The sequence below is a fragment of the Carcharhinus amblyrhynchos genome, chromosome 5 (genome assembly GCF_965287045.1).
Source record: "Carcharhinus amblyrhynchos chromosome 5, sCarAmb.v2.hapA, whole genome shotgun sequence".
NCBI lineage: Eukaryota > Metazoa > Chordata > Chondrichthyes > Carcharhiniformes > Carcharhinidae > Carcharhinus > Carcharhinus amblyrhynchos.
Window position 1 is genome coordinate 106,384,198 of NC_137328.1, and position 17,534 is coordinate 106,401,731.

The 17,534-nt window shown below is 42.0% G+C and overlaps 1 protein-coding gene across 1 annotated transcript in view; it reads right to left on the reverse strand.

The window, feature by feature from the left end:
• snx25 (sorting nexin 25) overlaps positions 1 to 17,534 on the reverse strand; it is a 217,221-nt gene that overhangs the window by 75,212 nt on the left and 124,475 nt on the right. Inside the window, exon 7 of the mRNA XM_080189403.1 lies at positions 10,011 to 10,081. Coding sequence (XP_080045529.1) covers positions 10,011 to 10,081 — 71 coding nt within the window. The remainder of the gene's footprint in view (positions 1 to 10,010; positions 10,082 to 17,534) is intronic.

Sequence of the window (17,534 nt, forward strand, 5' to 3'; positions counted from 1 at the left end):
TTGCAGAAAATAAAAAGTTTATGTTAAGGGAGAGGGGGGTTAACGTATCAGCATGGATAGAAGATTGGCAAGCGAACAAAAACAGAGGGTAGGCAGAAAAGGGGTTATTTTCCGATTGGCAGGATGTAACAAGTGGTGTGCCACAGGGATCAATGTTGAGGCCTCAGCTTTTACTTATTTACATTCATGTCAATGACTCAGACAAAGGGACTCATGAAGGTATGGCTGCTAAATTTGGCAATCACACAAAGATAGGTGAGAAAGTAAGATGTGAGGAGGACATAAGGAGGCTACACGAAGATATAGATAGGTTAGGTAAGTAAGCAAAGATGGAGAAAATGGAGTATAATGTGGGAAAATGTGAAATTGTCCATTTTGGCAGGAAGTAGTATATTGTCTAAATGGAAGAGATTGCTGAGCTCCAAGATGCAGAAGGACACAGGTGCCTGAGTGCAGGAATCACAACAGACGAGTATGCAAGTACAGCAAGCAATTAGGAAAGCTGATAGTATGCTATCATTTATTGCAGAGGTAATTGCTTACAAAGATAAGGAGATAATGTTTCCGTTGATGGGTTGATGGGTTTTTGATAAGAGAGGGGATTAAGGGTTATGGGGAGAGGGCGGGAAAGTGGAACTGAGCCACGACAGATCAGCCATGATCTTATTGAATGGCGGGGCAGGCTCGAAGGGCCAGATGGCCTACTCCTGCTCCTATTTCTTATGTTCTTATGTTCTTATGTTGTCCAGGGCATGAGTGAGACCACTTCTGGAAGACTGTGTAAAGTATTGGTCTCTTATTTAAGGAAAAGTATAAATGCATTAGAAGCAGTTCAGAGAGGGTTTATCAGATTCATGCCAAGAACAGACAGATTGTCTGATGAAGATGGGCTTGTATCTGCTGGAGTTTAGAAAAGCAAGAAGTGACTTGATTGAAACATGCAAGATCCTGAGAGGTCTTGACAGGGTGGATGTGCAGAGGATGTTTCCTCTTGTGGGAGAATCTTGAACTAGGGATCACTGCTAAAAATAAGGAATCACCAATTTAATACGGGGATGAGGAGAAATGTTTTCTCAGAGTCGTGAGTATTCAGAACTCTTCTTCAAAAGGTAGTGAAAGCAAAGTTTTTGAATATTTTTAAAGGCAGAGCTGGATCAATTCTTGATTAAAAAGTGGGTGAAAGTCATCAGGGGTAGATAGGAATGTGAGTTACAATCAGATCAGCCACAATTTTATTGAATGGCAGAACAGGCTCAAAGGGACAAATGACCTATTCTTAATTTACATGTCCCTATGTCAGCATATTGTAAGTCCATTAAATTATGCCTCTTTCAAGCATTGTATTATGAATATTTGCTGCTTCAACGAAAGTCTTCTGAGATGGACTTTGTATCATGCTGATGTACTATCTATTGAAAACCCATGAGTGCTCCTAACAATCTTCTACCAGCAATATTTGAGCTTGATTATAGCAATCTATTATTGGAGATCAAAGTACATAATTCTAGTGTAAAAATAAACTATATAGGAAACATGCTGTAAACTCAGATGTAGCTTGAGTCATTTGTTGATGTGAGCAACTCATTTGTCACTGAGTGTAAACAGTACCTTTCATCATCTGTACTTCTACTTTAGCTGGCTTCTGAGTCTGTCAGTCTGCGTTAACTATGGCACGTCCAAGGAATCAACTTCAGGCAGGATGCAAATCTTCCTTGCTAAATACTGATGTGCCAAAAAAATCCCCAACTCTTTGAAGCAGTTTTTGAAGAGCAGCACACCATAACTTTAAAACAAAGATACCTTTCCCTTGAGGTAAACAAAATAGGAAAAAAAAACCCTCCCTACATCACACATCTATTATGAATCCAATCCATTTGGTCTCCAGCAGGAATTCAAGAGTTTTCCTGACCTCCATTGTAAAATCCTATACCTTAAACACAATCGTCAATATTTTGACTATCCTTCCACTACACTCAAGTCTAATAGTTTATGCTTGTCATGGATCATGTCATGCTTGTGAGTATTAAGCTGCAAATACACAGGCCAGGTGAATTAAAAGGCACAAGTACGTACAATGATTCTCCCTATGATAGTGCCAAATGTCTACTTCACTACTGCAATAAGTGCAACTGAAAGAAGCCAATATTTAAAAGCGGATCAATTTTATTCTTTTCTCATCAATTGCTCCCCTATCCATCCTTTCTTGGAGATTAAATGTCCTTGGTAAGTTTAGTCCCACTATCATCTCCCCATATACTAACATAGGAAAAGGATAGGGAAATACCAGATTGTTCAACAAACTGCCTGCTCAGCTACAAGGCAGCCATCCATCACCACTGAACCATTATCCCAGTCATGCAATTTCTTCAGAAAGACAAAACAAAAGAATTTGGCACTTAGAAATAGAAAAGGAGCAGCCACATTACTAAAACTGTACTACTGTTAAGATCCTCGATCAGAAACCCCAAGTTATACCATGAAGTCAGACTAGATCCCAACAATTTGCCAACTTGGAATTAATATGGGAATATGATATTTCACTCCAGGTGCGATTTTACTGACACACACAGGAGTTTTTAATCAAAAAAAATTTTATTTAACAACATAGTTTAACTATAACAAACAACTTAACATTTAACAATTGAACAATACTTAAACATGACAAGATGTAATTCTTAACTGCTACCATATGAGTTTCAATTCAAGAAATATTCTTCTTCTGGACTTAAGCCTCTCTTTAAATGTACTTCACAAAACACAGGCAGATGCAGAGAGAGAGATGGACAGAGACACCTATCTCTTGGAGTCCAAGCAGCAACTGCTTGTCTTTAAAAATGTAACAAATTGTATTTCTTCATTGCAAGTTTAACTCCTCCCTTTAAGTACATGGCACTGTCCCTGTCAATCAACCTAGTCAAAACTCTATACTGAAACCTCCAGCGGAGACCCAAGTATACACAAATTCTTAGCTCTGCTTAAAACAAACATTCCAGCTACCAATTTAAAGGTTTTGCTAGACAAATCGGCATCCTGCAAAACAGATCCGAATTTTAAACATACCCCTTACAAGAAACATGATATAAAGGTATAGAATCATCATACTTCGGATCCCTAAAAATCAGAAGGGAGTTAGAAGAGCAAGTATGTAGGCAAATTTCTCAGTACAAAACAATAGGGCAATAATAGTTGGACGCTTCAACTACTCTAATATCAACTTGGATATCACCCATGTGAAGTGCACAGAGCAACTAAAATTCCTGAATTGCATTCAAGAGGACTTTTTAGCAACATATTACAAGCCCAATGAGCAGGGATGCAATTCCAGATATAGGCTTAGAAAATGAAGCTGGGCAAGTGGGAAACATTTTGGAGATAGTGACTATTAATACAGTTAAGATTTGGCATCATTATGGAAAAGGACTAAGATAGAACAGGAGCAAAAGTTCTAAATTGGGGAAGACAAATTTTACAGAAATGCAAGATGAGTTGGTGGAAGTTGACTGAATACATTTATTTGAAGAGGAATCAGTGACAGACAAGTGAGAGACATTCAAAAATGAGAATCAACGGGCAGTATAGACATGTCCCACAAAGAAAAAGGGGAATGCTGCCAAATTTAGAGTCATGGTTATCCAGAAGTAAACAGGGCAAGATAAAGCAGAAAAAACACTTGTAACAGTCACACAAAGCTTAATGCTGAAAAAAATCTAGCACATAGAAAGCACAAGGTGAAGTTAAAAAAAGGAAATTAGGAAAGCAACAAGAGGAAACATTTAAAAATTGGCAGATAAACCTGAAGATGCTGTACCAGAACATGAAGAGCAACAGAATAACTAAGAAAAGGGCAGGGCCTATCAGAGATGTGCATAGTAACTTTGCATTGATGCAGAAGATGTGGGCAAGGTTCTCAATGAGTCTGTCTTCACCAAAGAGAGGAATGATGTAAACATTTTAGTTAAATAGGAGAAATGCGAAACATTTTATACAATAAAAATTATGAGAAAGGAAGTACTGGAAGGACTGACATCCTTGAAGGCAGATAAATCACTAAGACCAGATAGACTGTATCGCAGGATGTTAAAGGAAGCCAGGGAGGAAATAGCAGGTGCCCTGATGATTGATTTCCAATCCTTATGAGATACAGGTGAGGAATGGAGCTCTGTGAATGTTGTACCATTATTTAAAAAGGATACAAGGGATAGGCCAGAAAATTACAGCTCGGTTAATCTGACTTTGGTGGTGAGTAAATTATTTGAATCAATTCTGAGACACAGGATAAACTGTCACTTCAAAAGGCCTGGACTGATCACGGACAGTCAACAAGATTTTGTTATGGGGGATCGTGTTTACTAATTTAGTTGAATTTTTTGACAAAGTAACAAGGAGGATTGATGAGAATAGTGCAGCAGATGCTGTCTACATGGATCTTTGTACTGTATGTAACAAGACAAACTGGTTAGAAAAGTGAAATGCCATGGGATACAGGAGAATGTGGCAAGTTGGATCCAGATTAGTTCAGCAACAGGAAACAAAGAGCAATGGTTGTTGGGCCTCTTTGCGAATGGAAAGCAGTTTTCAGTAGATGACAACGATTTTAACACACGATCCTGCTCCCGTGTCCACATGTCTGTCCTTGGCTTGCTGCAATGTTCCAGTGAAGCTCAACACAAACTGGAGGAACAGCATGTCATCTTCCAGCTAGGCACTTTACAGCCTTCCCGTCTCAACATCAAATTCAACAACTTTAAATGATTAGCTCTACGTCACCTCGACCCCTTTGTTATCATTTCACTTAATTTGTAACTGTTCTCTACCTTTTACTTATTTATTGTCTTTCTTTATTTTTCCTCCCCCTCCCACTCTTTCCCCCTATTCTATTTCCCCCCCCTCCCCCCCCACACACACACACACACACACACACACACACACACACACACACACACACACACACACTTTCACCTGTTACAGTTTACCCTCTGATTTCAGCTTCTCTGCCATTTGGCCATTTACACCTTCTATTCTCTCCATGGAGTGCCACTGGCAGACCTTTCCCCTTGTTTTTGAGGCTATGACTTATTCATTCCCTCACCCTGCAGTGTAAATATCTACCACTTTCTATGCCTTTTAGCTTTGACAAAGGGTCATCTGAACTTGGAATATCAGCTCTTTTCTCTCCTTACAGATGCTGCCAGACCTGCTGAGATTTTCCAGCATTTTCTCTTTTGGTTTCAGATTCCAGCTTCCACAGTAACTTGCTTTTATCCAATAACCTACAAGTGGTGGGTCTGTAGGATAACTTTTCCAGTAAGAGAACCACATGGAGAGGTGAGGAGTATATTTTTAGGGCAGGACTACATGTGATGAAGAAACCTAGGAAATACATTTAATATCTTTCTTCAGTTCCCACAGATCTTTATCATTTAGCCCTCAAGTCACATCTCAAAAAACCGGAACATACTTCCAGTGCTCTCTTCCATGCAATGACTAATGGATGTGAACACTAAGCTTATTAGGCACTGATGTACTTCAAAATCATTCCAGCGGATGGTCTGTTCTAATGATATTAATTATTAATACTATTCAGAAAGTCTAATTTCAAGCAAAGGAAGTAGCTTCATGCCACAGATACTTTACCACCCCCTTGCACTAACAACTGTTACCAAAAGATTCATATGCTCTAATCTAAGCTTTTAACAGCAACAAAGAGAACTGTGAACATCAATGCTTCTGGTGAGGTCTGACAACAGAGACTGTGTTGACCCGGTTATCAATTCCTGCACTGACATTCACTCATGAACAACTGCGAATGAAATCAATTTTAATTCCCTTCTGGCAGTATTTGGCAAGATCTACAATTCAGTAAGTAAAAAAACCTCATTTTAACCACAGTCTACATGGAATACAGGAGTGAAAATATGGAGTGCATCAATTCTCCTGCTGTCTGTTCTGCACTGCTCCACTGTGCAGAACAGGATGACAAAGGGTCAGCACGATTAACTGGCTCAATTTGAAAACAAGTAACCAAATGAGGAGAAGCAACTGGCCAATCATCCCAGTTCTGGTGATCGCTGGTCACTCCTGCGGGGGTATTCATGGCCAAAGACACAGTTTGCCTCACTAGTGATGGTGTCTCACAATAGAACAGGCTACAAGCACATGAACAACAACCAAGTGCCACCATTGTCTATGGAAATCAAGTAATAGCCCCATTTTAAAAGTTAGAAGGTGGGGGAATAAACTTGGAGTAGGTACGGGAAGAGAATGAGAGGTAACCACAATGATATTATCTTCACTTGCACTGCACAAAAATAAGTGGGCCAAACTCAGATACTGCACAAGAAATCATGAGTGCAGCATAACTGGGCATGTCCAGGACTGATGTGCTTGGGGAATGATTTGGAAGAGGGAACTGAATGTATTATCTCCAAATTTGCAGATGATACCAAGTTAGGTGGGCAGGGTAAGCTGCAAGGTCACAGATGGTTTAGGTGTGATTTGGACAGTCTGAGTGTGAGGGCATTTGCATAGCAGATGCAGTATAATGTGGATAAATGTGAAGAACATAAGAACATAAGAAATAGGAGCAGGAGTAGGCCATCTAGCCCTTCGAGCCTGCCCCGCCATTCAATAAGATCATGGCTGATCTGTCGTGGCTCAGTTCCACTTTCCCGCCCTCTCCCCATAACCCTTAATCCCCTCTTTTATCAAGAACCCATCAACCCGCTTCTTAAAAATATTTAGCGAGGCAGCCTCCACCACTTCAACGGGCAGAGAATTCCAGAGATTCACCACCCTTTGAGTGAAGAAGTTCCTCCTCAACTCCGTTCTAAACCGCCTCCCCTTTATCTTGAGGCTGTGCCCCCTAGTCCTACTGTCTTTTTTGAGCGGGAAGAGTCTCTCCACCTCTATCCTATCCATCCCATTCATCATCTTATACGTCTCAATGAGATCTCCCCTCATTCTTCTAAACTCTAACGAGTACAAGCCTAGTTTATTCAGCCTCTCCTCATAGCTCAACCCCCTCAACTCCGGTATCAGCCTAGTAAACCTCCTCTGCACTCCCTCCAGGGCCAAAATATCCTTGCGCAGGTGCGGCGCCCAAAACTGCACACAGTACTCCAGCTGCGGCCTCACCAATGCCCTATACAGCTGCAGCAAGACCTCCCTACTTTTATATTCAATCCCCCTCGCTATGAAGGCCAGCATGCCATTCGCCTTCCTGACCACCTGCTGCACCTGCAAGCTGGGTTTTTGCGACTCATGCACAAGGACCCCGAGGTCCCTCTGCACCGTCGCCTGCTGCAGTTTTTCGCCACGTAAGTAATAGTCCTTCCTACCATTCTTCCTACCAAAGTGGACCACCTCACACTTGCCAACATTAAATTCCATTTGCCATTTCCTGGCCCATTCGCCCAGCCTATCTAGATCCTTCTGCAGACTCTCCACACCCTCCGCACAATTTGCCTTTCCCCCAATCTTGGTGTCATCAGCAAATTTCGACACCCTGCACTCGGTTCCCTCCTCCAGATCATCTATATAAATGGTAAATAGCTGAGGCCCCAGCACCGACCCCTGGGGCACCCCACTAGTCACCAACCGCCAATCCGAATAGCACCCATTGACCCCCACTCTCTGCCTCCTATTTGACAACCAATCCTCTATCCACGCTAACACCCTACCCCCAACTCCATGTCCCCTGACCTTCTGCAATAACCTCTTGTGAGGTACCTTGTCAAACGCCTTCTGAAAATCCAGAAAGACCACATCCACCGGCTCTCCTCTATCCACTGCCCTAGACACATCCTCATAGAACTCCAGTAAATTTGTCAGACACGACTTCCCTTTAATGAAACCGTGTTGCGTCTGCCCTATCAAGCAATTCCCTTCAAGATGCCTCGCAATTTCCTCCTTAATGACGGATTCCAACATTTTACCTACCACAGACGTTAAACTAACCGGCCTATAATTCCCCGCCTTTTGCCTGGCACCCTTCTTAAACAACGGCGTAACATTAGCCGTTTTCCAATCTTCCGGCACTTCCCCGGAATCCAGCGACGTCTGGAAAATAACCACCAAGGCATCCACTATAACCTCCGCCATTTCTTTCAGAACCCTCGGATGCATTCCATCCGGTCCTGGGGACTTGTCCACAATCAGCCCCTCCAGTCTGTCGAGCACCACCTCTCTAGTAACAGTAATGTCATTAAGACCCTCCAGTCCTACCACCTTTCCATCGCTAACACCCGGCAAATTATTCACGTCCTCCTCCGTGAAGACAGAAACAAAAAAGTTATTCAATACCTTAGCCATATCCCCATCCCCTACCACTAGCTCCCCTTTCTCATCCTCTAAAGGACCAACGTTCACCCTAGCCAGCCTCTTCCTTTTTATATATTTATAAAAACTCTTGCTATCCTTTTTTATATTAAGCGCTAGCCCAGCTTCATAGCTTCTCCTACCCTCCTTTATCAACTTCTTTGTCAATCTTTGTTGACATTTAAACCTTTCCCAATCCTCTTCTCGCCCACTGCTCTTAGCTACTCTAAATTCCTCCGCTTTTAATTTAACACTTTCCTTCACCTCCTTCGTTATCCACGGCTTATTACCTCTCCTCCTACTGTCCTTTTTGACCATCGGAATAAATTTCTGCTGAGCACCAAGAAAGATCTCCTTAAAGATCCTCCACTGCTCCTCAGCAGACCTACCTTCCAACGCGCTCCCCCAGTCCACATTCGCCAATTCTTCTCTCATCCTACCATACTCCCCTCTATTCAAACAAAGGACGCGTGTCCGGGAACCCACTTTCTCCTCCTCCATCTGCAACAGAAACTCCACCATGCAAGGATCACTCTCTCCAAGAGGATCCTTCACCGCAAGGTCCCTAATTCTACCCGCCTCATTACATAGCACCAGATCCAAGATAGCTCACTCCCTCGTCGGCTCCAGTTATCCATTTTGGTAGCAATAATACAGTAAAAGTCTCAACACCAGATTCAAGTCCAACAGGTTGATTTAGTAGCACGAGCTTTCAGAGTGCTGCTCCTTCATCAGGTGAGTATCTGACCCATCTGTTGAAGGAAGAGCGCTCCAAAACCTGTTGGACTTTAATCTGATGTTGTGAGATTTCTTACTGTGCCCACCCCAGTCCAATGCTGGCATCTCCACATCATACCAATAATAGGAAGACAAGTTATTACTTGAATCGGTGTAAATTGAGAGAGGTGGATACTCAGCGAGACCTTGGTGTCTTAGTGCATCAGTCACTGAAAGTAAGCATGCAGGTACAGCAGGCAGTGAAGAAAGCAAATGGTATGTTGGCCTTCATAGCAAGAGGAATGACTATAGGGATAGAGATGTTTTGTTGCAATTGTAAAGGGTGTTGGTGAGGCCACACCTGGGATCAGTTTTGGTGTCCTCACCTGAGGAAGGATGTCCTTGTTATAGAGGTAGTACAGCAAAGGTTTAACCGGCTGATTCCTGGGATGACAGGTCCATCATATGAGGAAAGACAGTTAGGATTATATTCACTGGCATTGAGAAGAGTGAGAGGGGATCTCATTGAAACTTGTAAAATTCTAACAGGGTTAGACAGAGTAGATTCAGAAAGAATGTTCCCAACGGTGGGGGAGTCCAGGACTAGGGGTCATAATTTGAGGATAAGGGGTAAACCTTTTAGAACTCAAGTGAGGAGAAATTTTTTCACCCAGAGGGGTGAATGTGTGGAATTCACTACCACAGAAAGTTGAGGTCAAAAAGTTGTGATTTCAAGAAGAAATTAGATATAGCCCTTAGGACTTAAGGGATCAAGGGATATGGGAGGGGCGGGAGGAAATCAGGATATTGAGCATGACCAGCCATGATCAAAGTGAATGGCGGAGCAGGCTCGAAGGGCCAAATGGCCTACTCATGCTTCTAGTTTCTATCGTTGCAAAGGAAGCAGAGGTTGTGCAGGTTGTGAAAGGAGCATTGTCATGGGGGAATACTAAGAAGAAATATAGTAGAATGCTTACCTTTTGGTTTCTTCATCTGGGGTAAACTACTGATTGTAGTCGCCTGAATAATTTCAACCACAATTTGATACCTGTTTGAGAGACAGAATTTTGAATTCTTTAGGCTTAAGAATTATTTGCATTCACAATTTCTTGACAATTCCATAAAAAACACACAAAGAATCATAACAACTACAGTGCTAGAGTTCTGGATCCTGACTGCAACACTCATGTTTCAATTCCTCAAAGGATTTTAAACTAAGTGAAGACTTGTTCAAGTCTCTTTAAAATGCTGAGGGGGTTTTCTCAGTCCAAAGAGTCAGTAATTAGAATTCATAAATCTATCAGCAAAAGAACAAAGAAGTTAGTTCAATTTTCTTTAGGACGCAGAATACCCATATGAAATGAAGGCTGTAGCAGAATCCATACTGCTTTTAAAATGGGAAGGAGATCAATATTTCATAAATAAAAATTTAAAAGGATGTCAAGAAAGAGCAGGAGTTAGTTCTTTTAACATTATGAATGAATAGGCCTCCCATATTGTAAAATTTGAAGATTCTGGGCTTGTGGACAAACATCACAATGAAATTTTTTTACAACTGATTTAACTTCTCACATTCTCAGTGTTCAACCATGCCTTCCTTCTTCCAACACCTGATATTTGTCTCCATAGCACTAGCTTCACATGGAGCATCGATCCTACCTTCCCAACATTGCTAATATATCTGCATAAATAGCTATTCTCATCATATCCATATAGACTCCTCCAGTGTTCCCAAAATCTATCTATACCATCTCCCCACCAGTTCCTCAACTCACAATGGTCCTTCTGGAAACATGGTTTCAGCTGTTCTATAGTTAATTCCAACTATGCATTATGTTACCATTACCATAATTGTGCTGTCAGATTGTCACTGTGCCCCAAAGATGTGCAGGCTAAGTGAATTGGCCATGCTAAATTGCCCCTTAGCGTCAGGGGAATTAGCAGACTGAATACATGGGGTTACAGGGATAGGGCCTGGATAAGATGGTGGTTGGTGCAGACTCAATGGGCCAAATGGCCTCCTTCTGCACAGTAGGGATTCTATGATTACCTTGCACGTGGGAGTCAAAATCTCCTCCAGTTGAACATTAGGAAGTCAGAAATCATGATTTCAGCCGATGATAAAAGTTACTTCCTTGTTACCAATTCCATGCCACTCCTCAGCCATTAGCTCATGATCATAATTATCAGCTGTGGTCTGATGCTCTTGGTCTCCAAGTCGGAAGGTTGCAGGTTCAAGTCCCACTCCATAACTCAAGTACAAAAATCTAGGTTGATACTCCAGTGCAGTACTGACAGAGTGCTGCACTGTTACAAATGTCACCTTTTGGCAAAAATGTTAAAGCGAGGCCCTGTCTGTTCTCTCGGGTGAATGTGAAAGGTCAGACATTATTTCAAAGAGGAGCATGGGACTTATTCCTGGTATCCTGGCCAATATTTGTCCATTGGTAAACATTACTAAAATAGACCATCTTAACATATCGCTGTTGATGGATGTTTGTGTCATTCCTGACTTATAATGGTGACCATACTTCAAAAGTTTAATTGGTTGCAAAGTTCTTTGGCATTTCCATAGGTATTGTACGTTGCTATGTAAAGTCAAGTCTTTCTCTCTCAATCACTAATCTGGGTTGAATGAAGCCTTGGGATCCAGTTCAAGTCAGAGTTGAGTTTCAAACAGCATATTCTATCCATTACCAAGGTGAGTTATTTTCACTCCTTTGCCCACACCACAGCAAGAAACTTTGATCCAGGATTGTGTGGCCTGGAAGCCTCATTATTCCATGTCTTCCTGCCAACCTCCTATCCTCTTCTCTTTAAAAAATTGCAACATATTTAAAAATCAACCATCCTCATCCTATCCTGCACTAACTTCCAATCATCCATTCTTCACACCTTTGATAAAATAATAAATAATAAGTTTCAGGAATTCATTTAGGCTCATTCACTATTCCTCAATGCTTTGAAATTGAAGTCCTGGTGATCATTTCTCCTGGATCGAAGGAAAGGTTGCTAAGTTTGCTGATGATGCAAAGATAGATAGGAAAGTAAAATGTGAAAAGAACAATTGGAGACGATAAAGGGACATAGATTAAGCAAGTGAGCAAAAGAGAGGATAATAAGGGAAAATATGAAATTGTCCATTTTGATGGGAAGAATAAAAAAGCACATCTACATAATGGAAGATTGCAGAGCTGAATCTCAGAAACCTCGGCACCCTAGTGCATGACTCACTGAAGAGGAATATGTAGGTACAGCAGGTAATTAGGAAAGCTAATAGAATGTTATTGTTTACAAGGGAAACTTAACATAAAAGCAGAGGTTATGCTTCAGTTGTAAACATCTGGAGTATGGGCTAGAGTAATTATCTCCTTATGTAAGGAAGGATGTAAATGCATTGTAAGCAGTTCACAGAAGGTTTACTAAACTAATACCAGGAAATGGGTGGGTTAAGAAACTAAGAAAGACTGGGCAGGCCAGGCTTATGTTGGCTGGAGTTCAGAGGTGTAACAGGCGAGTTGATTGAAACAAACAAGATCCTAAGGGGTCTTGACAGTGTCAGTGTGGAGAGGATGTTTCCTCTTGTAGGAAAATCTAGAATTAGGGGTCACTGTTTCAAAATAAGGTGTTGCCCATTTAAAACAGATGAGGAGTTTTTTTTCTCTCAGCAGGTAATAAGTCTTTGGGATTCCTTCCTCAAAAAACAGAGTCTCTGAATGTTTTCAAGGCAGAATTAGATATATTCTTAATAAACAAGGGAGTAAAAGGTCATCAGGGATAGACAGGAGCTCAAAGTCTCATCAGTCATTATCTTAATAAATGGCAGAGCAGCCTTGAAGGGCTGAGTGGCCTGCTCCTAACTGTCAAAGATCAACAACAAAGAACAAAGAAGTACAGCACAGGAATAGGTCATTCAGCCCTCTAAGTCTTGGCTGATTGTGATGCCCTAAACTAAAACAAAACATTCTGCCCTGACTCAGTCCATATCCCTCTATTCCCTCCTTATTCATGTACCCATCCAGATTCCTGTTAAATGTTGCCAATGTGCTTGCTTCCACCACCTCTTCTGGCAGCACGTTCCACGTGCCCACCACTCTGCATGAAAAACTCCCCCTGCAAATCTCCCTTAAACTTTCACCCCCCCTCACCTTGAACCCGTGCCCCCTTGTAATTGACACTTCCACCTGAGGAAAAAGCCTCTGACTATCCACCCTGCCTATGCTTCTCATAATTTTGTAGACATTTATCAGGTCTCCCCTCAGCTTCCACCTTTCCAGTGAAAACAATCCTAGTTTATTCAACCTCTCCTCATAATCAATGTCCTTGAGACCAGGCAACATCCTGGTGAAATTTCTTTGCACTCTCTCCAAAGCTTCCATGTCCTTTTTTCTGCATGGAGGTCAGTCACCAGTGATCTGTTCCAGGACCCTTGCTGTTTGTCATTTTCATAAATGACCTGGATGAGGAAGTGGAGGGATGGGTTAGTAAGTTCGCCGACAACACGAAGGTTGCTGGTGTTGTGGATAGTCTGGAGGGATGTCAGAAGTTTCAGCAAGACATAGATATGATGCAAGACTGGGTGGAGAAGTGGCAGATGGACTTCAATGCAGATAAATGTGTAGTGGTCCATTTTGGCAGGACGAATGGGATGCAGGAGTACAATATCAAGGGTAGGAGTCTTAGCTGGGTTGAAGAGCAGAAGGATGTTGGGGTCCGGGTCCAGGTCCATAGGACTCTTAAATTGGCCTTGCAGGTGGAGGACGTGGCCAAGAAGGCGTATGGTGTACTGGCCTTCATTAATCGAGGGATTGAGTTTAGGAGTTGGAGGTAATGCTGCAACTTTATAAGACCCTGGTCAGACCCCACTTGGAGTACTGTGCGCAGTTCTGGTCGCCTCACTACAGGAAGGATGTGGAAGCTATTGAGAGGGTGCAGAGGAGATTTGCAAGGATGTTGCCTAGATTGGGAGGCATGCCTTATGAAGATAGGTTGAGGGAGCTAGGTCTCTTCTCCCTGGAGAGACGAAGGTTGAGAGGCAACCTAATAGAGGTTTATAAAATGTTGAGAGGAAGATAGAGTGGATTCTCGGAGGCTATTTCCCAGGGCTGAAATTTTCGCTACGAGACGACACAGGTTCAAGGTGCTGGAGAGCAGGTACAGAGGAGATGTCAGGGGTAAGTTTTTCACTCAGAGGGTGGTGAGTGAGTGGAATCGGCTGCCATTGGTGGTGGTAGAGGCGAGCTTGCTGGGGTCTTTTAACAGACTTCTGCATGAGTACATGGGATTTAACGGGATTGGGAGTTATAGATAGTTCTACGGCCTGGTAGGTATGGATATGATCGGCGCAACTTGTGGGCCGAACGGCCTGTTTGTGCTGTAGTGTTCTATGTTCTATCTCACCCAAGTCAGCCCATCAGATCTGCACCAACCACAAAGCCACCCAGGCCCTATTCCCATAACAACATGCATTTAACCTAGCTAGTCCCCCTAACACTAAGGGGTAATGTTAGCATGGCCAATCCACCTAACCCATACATCTTTGGACTGTGGGAGGAAACCAGAGTACCCAGAGGAAACCCAAGCAGACACTGGGAGAACTTGCAAACTCCACACAGACACAGTGATCCAAGCCATGAATCAAACCTGGGTCCCTGGCGCAGTGAGGCAGCAGTGCTAACCACTGTGCCACCGTGCACTCCAAAGAGGATGTGAAGATATCTGTTAAGGCCACAGCTATTTCTTCCCTTGTCTCCTGCAGTACTCTGGGATAGATACCATCCGGTCCCGGGGGCTTGTTTACCTTAATGCAATTTAGCAATGTCTGTTTTCTCATTTCTAGATGTATAAAGAACCATAAGTGTATTCTATTTCCTTGCAGTAGATTCTATATCTCCTGGGGTAGAAATGTCAGCATGATATTTCACCCATACTGCAAGGGTGGAATCTCTCATTTACATTACTTTTTCAATATTGCCGAATTCAGAAAGACTCAATTTATGCAATCAAACATCAAAGAAGTGCCATGTCCACTTTATAAATAATTGTATTAAGGGAAATTTTCCTCAATTGATGACTAGGTGCTTTGGGTCATCTGGGTTCAGTACATATTATACATTGGAAAATCAGGTGCAATCCTTATGCCCCGATGATCCAATGTTCCCCTGGCAGTTCAGTACACAGAGCCAGAAGAATAATTCTTCGCCAACTATTTGGTGTTTACTGATGACTAGGAAGTGTTCAGATAATTAAGTGTTCCTCCATGTAGTAAGACCTGGACAACATTCAAAGTTGGGCTGGTAACTGAAAAGTAACATTCATAGCAGGCAAGTGCCATCTTCAACAAAAGAGGGTCTAACCATCTCCTCCATACATTGTCTTCCTCGCTGAATGCCCCACCATCAATACCCTGTGTTTACCACTGGCCAGAAACTGAACTGCATCAGTCACAAACACTTTGCCAAATCTCTGACCTGGTCTTATAATCAATGTGAATCGCCCCACCAACATTTGAGAATTTTTGCTTCCACTGAACCTTTTCAGACAGCCATTCTCGATATTAAGCACTCTTGTGAAAAGCAGCTTTCAGACATTAGCACTGAATTCTGCGTTTATCAGTTTGTGTCCATGTGTACATGTCCTTCAGTTGTGGTCGAAGTGACAGATGATCCAGGGTTTTCCTAACTTGGGCACAATGTTCAATCCTTTGACACTGGGGTCAGCCTCCTGGCCTCTTTTTGTATTACCCTAGGAAGCCAGAACTAAACATAGTATTCAAACTGTATGAGCCAGAGCACAAAACAGCCAGGGTGTGATGATCTCAGACTTTCACTCGATAATCTGGCAAACTAGTACAGCATTCTGCCATTTTCTTTTATAATTGTTGCAATGAGTGGACTAGAATTGTTAACTATCACACCCATAGCTCCTTCAGCCTCTCACCTACTTAATTCAACACACTATGGGGGAATCTTACCAAAGATATTCCCAGTGCATTATGTAAAGTATACACAATCAGTGTGTTGGGAACCTGACATTTCCCCCCACCCCCAAACACCCAATCCACTACCACCATCTCTCTCTCCCTCGCCCTCCGCCCAATCGACTGGCATGATGAGCCAGTAAGATTGCCCCCTATACGTTTCAGGCAATATTACAAGTCTGACCAAATTGCATTGGTCCTTTGAATCCAGGTCATTTGTACACATTAGAAAAAGCTGGCACCCAACAACAATCCTAAGGCTACTCCATCATCTGTAACAACATCTCATGCTTAATTTTACTGAAGATCTTTGGTAGCCAAACACTACATCTTACTGCTCTCCAATATCCAACTGCAACACCCTGGCCCTAAAGAAAAATTAATCAGATGGTTTGTTAAATAGCGGCTCCCACTTCTGAACCTTTTTGATATTTTTATATAACTCCTCAAAGTCCATTCGTAACGTGTGTCATGATGAGATTGATTTGACTAAATGAGATACAGGCTAATACAGCTTTTTGACAAAAACACGCAATTTTCTATTTGTCATGGGACTAATTTAGAGTTCCTGAAGTCTCTAAGTGACTTTAAAATTAAATTTGAAGACATTCCTATGGTAAAAATACATTCAAGAAGTAAACTTGCTGTCCGCTAAAAATGCGTGCATCTTCTGGCATTCAAAACTTGAGGGGTTTTTTTTTGGTTTCTTTCCATTTTTGGCACAGACAGGATTAGTAATGTGATCACTACTGAGTCTATTTAGGTGGAGGAAAAAAAAGCATCCGCCCTTCCTATTCTCCAACTATCCTCTACCACTCAAAACAGGAAGGCTCAAAAATAAAATCTCCCAATGGCTTTGCAGTGTGAGCTATCTTGTGAGATAACACTATTCCAAACACAGCTAAACAAATCTGGAGATTACAGCAATACCAAAGGCAGAATTACCATATCAAATTCATCAAGTAGGTCAGGAAATTAGCCTTGCAGTTTGATATTCACTAATAATATAAAGTTCAAAGTGACTCATTTTTAAATATTGATTATTACCGCCTTATGATCTGCAGCAGCCTTACTGTACCATTTTGACAATTTTGTCACGCTGACCTTGACAGGCGCTTGCTCTGCCACAAATTGGCAGAAAATTAAATACGTGTCACTTAATAATCTATTGCTGTTGTAAAGAAACACAAAATAATGAAAGATGGTTTTTATCATCAACCACCATCTACAGAAACAATACAGCAACAATAGAAAAGGGTGGAAGGTTAGCAATGGAGCAGTTTTCACTTATTCTGATATGAGAGTTAAATGCACAGTGTGTGCATTTGATTCCTAAGTTCACTTTTTCTCAAAAAAACAGAAATGCTGACATATCAGATTTATGATGAAGGACATGACTCAGTCAGGGGAGACATTAGCAGCTTTCATTCCAGATAATCTCTTCCACAGTAGCACAAAATTGACAGGTTGGCAAATGGTCTTTCAATCCACCCCCCATAAACTCAAGACATTGAGCTCCACT